General features: G+C 34.8%; 1 protein-coding gene across 1 annotated transcript; it reads right to left on the bottom strand.

Annotated features, from left to right (window-relative positions):
* Positions 1 to 1,215: 1,215 nt before the first annotated feature.
* On the bottom strand, positions 1,216 to 4,487 carry LOC111894799 (probable alpha,alpha-trehalose-phosphate synthase [UDP-forming] 11). The gene is made up of 2 exons (XM_023890897.3): positions 1,840 to 4,487; positions 1,216 to 1,684 (listed from the first exon to the last, which is right to left on the bottom strand). The coding sequence occupies exons 1-2, from the start codon at positions 4,144 to 4,146 to the stop codon at positions 1,373 to 1,375; spliced, it is 2,619 nt and encodes an 872-aa protein (XP_023746665.1). The 5' UTR covers positions 4,147 to 4,487; the 3' UTR covers positions 1,216 to 1,372.
* Between the last annotated feature and the right edge of the window lie 2,487 nt (positions 4,488 to 6,974).

Genomic DNA, 6,974 nt, shown 5'->3' with positions numbered 1-6,974 from the left:
AGTCCACCCATGGACTCGCCGAGTCACTCATTCCCAATTACTCTTTTAGCCCTTCCACTCTACTCTTGATATTTCGGGATGTTACAATGCGACTAGAGTTTCGTCTGTGGGGATGGTGGTGAAGGCAAAAAGTGTGATTAAGATGGTGTCGAAGATGGGAGGTGGTGGCGGTGGCAATGGCAGAGTGTGGTAGTGTGGTGGCAAAACCACACGTTTCATGTAAATATTATGGCTTTTATGGTTTGGTGACCCGCTAAGAGGATGCAAAACTTGTTTAAAAGTTAAAATGAACAAAATTAAACAAATATAGACATGAATGAACATAAAAACAGAATTAAAACATAACCATACATTTCATAAAAATATAAAAGCTTTTATGTCAACAACCAAATTATTTATCCCATGATTAATAACATAACCCAATTGTTTATCCCCATCATTAATTTATATTACTGAATATTTATGTCATTCAGTTACCAACAATATATGGGCTTGCTAAAGCCCAATGGAAGGCAATGTGGTGATACCTTAACCATAAAGACAATACAACCAGAACAGGTTCCAACTTCCAAACCACTTAAAAGATGAACATTTAGCCAATGATCATGTAGTGTTTACAATTCTACATTTAACAAGCCTTGCTACTATGATAAAGAGGAACAAATATGAGCAAAAGTTGAAAACATCATCGTTCCTCGTATTTATAACGATGTATAATCTATTAAACATATTATCCATTATTTCTTGTAGATTTATCGCCTAAATACCAAATTAAATCATACCCTCACCGGAGATTTAATATAGGGTACAAGAGATCGAGCTTCAAGAAATAGTGAATGGTCTTATCAATACACAAATATATAACTCCATGCAACACCTGATTTTTCCGGACGCAGTATAAACTTTCCAAATTCTTTTGAATTTTTTTTCTACTATCGTGCAACCCTTAATTTTCCCATGACACCCTTAGAATAAAATCATGTGTCCGCCCCTACATACCCTCGACAACATATATGATAATCCACATGTCATTTAAGATGGACTCCCATGGACTCCCATAGTATGATGGTCATTGTAATTATCGAACGTTTTTTTTTTTTAATACTTTTGCCATAAATCACTACTTTCTAAAAGTTATTTTGATATTATTAAAGCAAGAAAGTTAACACATAAATCTCACTTTATATATAAGGTTAAAATAAAGAACCCCAAAGCGACGAACAAAAGAACTTCCATAAACAAAAGTAAAAACCATGTGTATACGCTCTGTACAAAGAGATTATGTGTGTCTACATAACAACCACCAAAAGTAAAAAAAAAAGATTCAAACACTAAAAAAGAAAAACATAAACCGAAAACCACCCATAACTTTTCAAACACTTGTTTCAAACGAGACCCCAAGTCCCAAACCTTTTGGGGCTTGACTCGAAGCAGCTTCGAGTCCATGAAGCATCTTGATGACATCTACAGTGTCATCAAGATAGTATTTTGCCATACTCGGCTTTTGTCCAACTGTACAAGCAAACACTTCCGCAATCCCTTGTAAAGAAACCGAATTCGCAATTTTCTCAAACATTTCCTCATCCGACCGATCATCTCCGATGCATAACACGAAATCCAACGGCTTTCCTTTACTTTGCATACTCGTAATCAAACTCTCCACTACCGCCCCTTTGCTCACACCCTACAAAAAAAAACAGTCAATCAGTTAGAATCCATAAAAAAAACGTCAGTTTGTATACTACTACAAAGTTTGTAATTGATAGTTTCTACCCTTTAAAAAACCGAATTAACATTTTATACCCCTAACAATGATTCCAAAAGTAAGAAAAGATTTACCTGTGGATTCACCTCCACGATCTGCTGACCACGTTTCACAACAACAGGTTCATTTGCAAGTACACTTTCAAGATGATCAAGAAGCTCCTTAGCTTGCCACGTGCCAAAATCAGGGTCAGCTTCTTGATGATGCCAAACCAAAGCACTCTCTTTTTGCTCAATACAAGATCCATCGGTCGCCTGAGTATAATGCTCCATCACCGGCAGCGCCACCTTCTTCCAATCAGCATCCACCGCTAAACCACCACAACATTCCCACTCAGAATCACCCTTCCACCTCGTCAACCACCCATGCTCCGCCGACAACCCAAGATTCTTACACGAATCAAACCATTTGCTCAACGAGTCTTTCCCTCTTCCACTAACGATGAACACCACGTTCTTTGGGTCGCCGGAGAGAACATTCAAAATCGAAATCACTTCTTTGCTTGGAGTTTTATCGACAGATGCTTGCGGCATCACTGTTCCGTCGTAATCCAGTAGAATCAACCGGGAATTTGTCTTTTTGTAAGAAGAAACGATGTGTTCGACGGAAAGTTTCCTGAAATTAAACCCTAGCGCCACCACTCGAAACCCTAATCCGAACCCAACCCCCCAACACCGTTTGTGAAAATGCTCCTTACACGCCCTCTCCAGATCTTGATCGAAACTTTTCGCCCAATATCCAACGTTATGAGAACTAACGTACTTGTAATGCTTCTCGTGCCGGAGTTTCTTCTCGTTATCCGGCATCGTGAGCGCTAAACTCATCGCCTCCGTCACTGAATCGATGTTCCATGGATTAACCCTAATCGCGCCGCTTAACGACGGCGAACACCCGATAAACTCCGATACAATAATCACACTTTTTCTCTCTTTCGATTCGTTTTCATCAATCCCTAATGCTTTATCTAACTCGGGACTACTTTGTCTTGAGACTGTGTACTTATAAGGAACCAAATTCATACCATCGCGAACAGCATTCACTACAACACATTCGGAAATGGCGTAGTATGCGACCTTATCTTGGGTTGAAACTGGACCATTGACGAACACGATGGGTTCGTATCCATCTTGACTGAACTTCTGGTTAACCTCGTGAGCCACCTTTCGGGTTTCGTATTCGACTTCTTGAATGTCATGGCCACGGCTGCGAGCCGGATTCACGATCTGAACCAGGACGACGGAGCCTCTGAGTGAAGGGTAGTCTTCCAAGAGTTGTCCCATGGCTAAGAACTTCAAGCTGATTCCTTTGAACATATCCATATCATCGACACCCAAAATTACTTGTTTCCCTTGGTATTTTTTCTTTAATTCTTCGACTTTTTTGGCTGTTTTGATCGATGATTTGACGGATTCTATCTGACCCATATGGATTCCGACTGGTAAAATCTTGATACTCACTGTTCTTCCGTAGTATTCGAGGCCGATGTAGCCTCTTTTAGACTTGTAATCGAGTCCGAACATTCTGCTACAACATGAAAGGAAATGTCTGGCGTAATCGAATGTGTGGAATCCGATTAGATCGCAATTCAATAGAGCTCGAAGGATTTCGTCACGAACAGGTAAAGTTCGGTAGATTTCGGATGAGGGAAAGGGGCTGTGCAAGAAGAAGCCGACCCGAACTCTGTGAAATCTTTTCCTCAAGAAAGTGGGCATCACCATGAGATGATAATCGTGTATCCAGACGTAATCTTCATCTGGGTTGATTACTTCCATTACTTTGTCTGCGAATACTTTGTTAGCAGAGACATAAGCTTGCCATGCGACCCGATCGAACCGTACTCCATGGGTTAGGGTCACGGGTAACATGTAATGAAACAGAGGCCAAAGGTAATGTTTACAGAATCCATGGTAGAATTTGTTCTGGATTTCTAGAGATAAGAAGGTGGGAACGCACCGGAACTTGTCCAACAACGTTTGAGCGACTTCTTCTTGCTCCGACGGGTCGATATCGGCGGGTAGGGATCCGACGTAAACGCACTCAACGTCAGGTCCGAACCCGGATTTCAGTTGGAGCACTAGTGCGTCTGGGTCGTATTCGAACACCCATTTGTTCGTTTCTCCGTCGCGGTGGGCTTTCACCGGTAACTGATTTGCAACGATGATCCGGCGTTCAGGAGTAACAGATGAAACGACGTCGGATACCTGATCCGTTTCCGTTTCCGTTCCCGTTCTCGTTCTCGTTTCCCCGTTGCCGGCAATGTTATCTTCTTCAAACTCCGTCAGAATTCCGGGCACCGTCATGATTCTGGGTATTCGAGCGCGATCAGCAACGCACGAATAATCGTCAAGGTTAAGCAGATTAAACGATGATCTTGACAACATTATAACAGAAAATCAAGATTTGTCAACAGAAATGACTGAAAAACAATGAGATTTTGATTTCTTGAAAGATGATGCTATAAGTGGGTATTACAGAGCTGTGAATGGATATTTGAATAATGAAAAGAAACCAGACATGGGGGTTTCATGGGAATTGGGGGAATTCGAATTCGAATTCGAAAAGATTTGTAGATTAAACGCAAAGAGGAAGAAGGTGGTGGTATGGTGAAGAGGATAAGAACGAAAGGAAGTAGAGAGACCGACTTTACTTGCTGAAATCAATAAAAAACCTTTAAATTAAAGACTAATTTGAATAAAAAAACGGGAACAGAATTCGGGTCAACATTTGACCCGGTTTCTTCATCATCAATTCCTTTCACCTTCTAACTGTAACCGACTCTCTCTCCTTTTCTCTCTCTCTTTCGCTAACTGGTTATCACCTCAAAGTACAAATCCTCCTGCATCGCGTACAAGTTCTATAGCTTGATCGTTTTTGATTTGTCTAATAATGTTGCCAAGTCTGTAGAGACTAGAACCAGAACGTTAGTCTTTTACTGATTTGTGTTTTTTGTATTAAAACTTGTAAATTCTTGTGGATTTAGTAAGTTTGGACTTGGAAAAGTGAGCATTTTATTTAGTTTACAAGATTACAGTTTAACCCCTTATAGTTTAAGAGACATACCAGATATACCCACATGGTTTTCATGATAACAACCAAGGATATCAAATTAACTATATTTCTATACCTATATCGTACATATTAATGGGAAAATATAAAATCTACCAACTAGTTCACTGAAGTTTTAACTTCACCCAATTAATCAACAAACTTTTTTTTTTGTTATATTATACAATTAATGATAGTCAGTTATTAATTCATGTGGAATTCATGTCACTGGTTGTGTTCATGTAATTTGATAATATAATAGAACAAGTTCTCTAGTAAAATGAAAATGAATATGAGATATAAAGAATAGGTGGGATAGCTTAGTTGGTAGAGCAAAGGACTGAAAATCCTCGTGTCACCGGTTCAAATCTAGTTTCCGACATATGATTAATTTGTATGAGTCTTTATTCTATTAGTTAATTGATATGAGCAATTAAAAAAAGTTTGTTGGTTAATTGGATGCAATTATATAAGTTTAGTGGCTTAAAAAAACAAATAAAATGTTACTGGTTGCCATTTTATGACATTTCATAGAAAAATTATTAAAAAACTTTTAAACACCATTTATATATCCAAAATCTTCGATTTTGCCTCAACTTACTTATCTTAAAAAATTCAGACCGGCCATAAGGCAATTAAGATATTTTTCTATGACAATTTTTCATTTACTTGTAACTTCATTATTAAACCCATATAATTGTTTCTAAGACTTAACAATTTATATTTAGTGGACTGGTTTGGGAAAAAGATAATGTAATAAACAAAATAATTTTTAATATCTTTGAAAACATAATGCTTAAATTGTTAAGTCTTAAAGATAGTTATATGGGCTTTAACAAGAATTTAGAAAAAAAAATCTCGTTGAAAAATATTTTAACTGTCATATGGCTCATATGAATATTTTTAAGACAAGTAAGTCGATGCAAAATTGAAGATTATATATATATATATATATATATATATATATATATATATATATATATATATATATATATATATATAGTGTTTAAAACTTTTTAATATATTCTATGAAAATGTCATAACATGACAACCAATAACATTTTATTTGCTTTTTAAGTCACTAAAGTTATACTATAATTGTATTTAATTGACTAGCAAAATTTTCTTTTCTGTTATATTATACCATAGATTACATAGACACAACCGGTAACGTGGACTCCACGTAGGTTGGTAACCGGCTATCTCCGATATCAATGATATTTATTCTAATAAATAAAAATCATTTTTGCCACTTATTATCCTCTTATATATATATATATATATATATATATATATATATATATATATATATATATATATATATATATATATATATATATATATATATATATATATATATATATATATATATATTATGTCACATGTCATTTTGTGGTAAATTTAGATTAAATTATATCTATATGTCATTGTGATTTTTTCCATTTTATTAAAATTTATATTATATTTAAATATAATAAATATAATAATAAATGCATGTTCTATTCATCAATTCATTTTTTTTATAATTTCTAAAATTTTAAATTGAATCAAATTATTTTATTTGTTTATGTATTTAAATTATTAAATTAAATTATAAGATAAATAAACACTTTAATTTTAATAATTAAATAATTTTCTTTTTTCTTATAAATTAAAATTTTCTAAATTGTTAGATCTTCATGTGTATTTTTTTTGAATAAACTTATTTAATACATGAGTCTCACAACTAGTAATAAACAACAAAAAAAATTTTGTTGATCAATTGGGTGCAATTAAAATTTCAGTCACCTAGTGGGTAAATTTTTTATTATTGGTTACCATTTTGGACCATTTTCCCTATATTAATCATCTATATATGTTCTCTCCTTCAATAGATTTAGTTGAAATAAATAGATGTAAAGACTTTAAAATTTTTGAACAACTGATCTGTGATTAACCTCTTATATGAGCTATGATACAAGTTAACGTGAACCGTCGAGACGATATGATTCATAATTTTATTTAATTTTAGATATTTGAACAATGAGGTGCTATGGCATTTGAAATTACAAGTTATATCAAATTTTCATAGACAGTTTAAATGTTTATATTCTACTTTCTTTCTGTTCAAAAATTGTTCCAAATTGATAACTTTTGAAAGTTATAGACTATTGGTTATACCCTA

The sequence above is a fragment of the Lactuca sativa genome, chromosome 8 (genome assembly GCF_002870075.4).
Source record: "Lactuca sativa cultivar Salinas chromosome 8, Lsat_Salinas_v11, whole genome shotgun sequence".
Taxonomy (NCBI): Eukaryota; Viridiplantae; Streptophyta; class Magnoliopsida; order Asterales; family Asteraceae; genus Lactuca; species Lactuca sativa.
The sequence above is the reverse complement of the archived record's forward strand: the minus strand, read 5'-3'. Positions and strand labels throughout refer to the sequence as shown.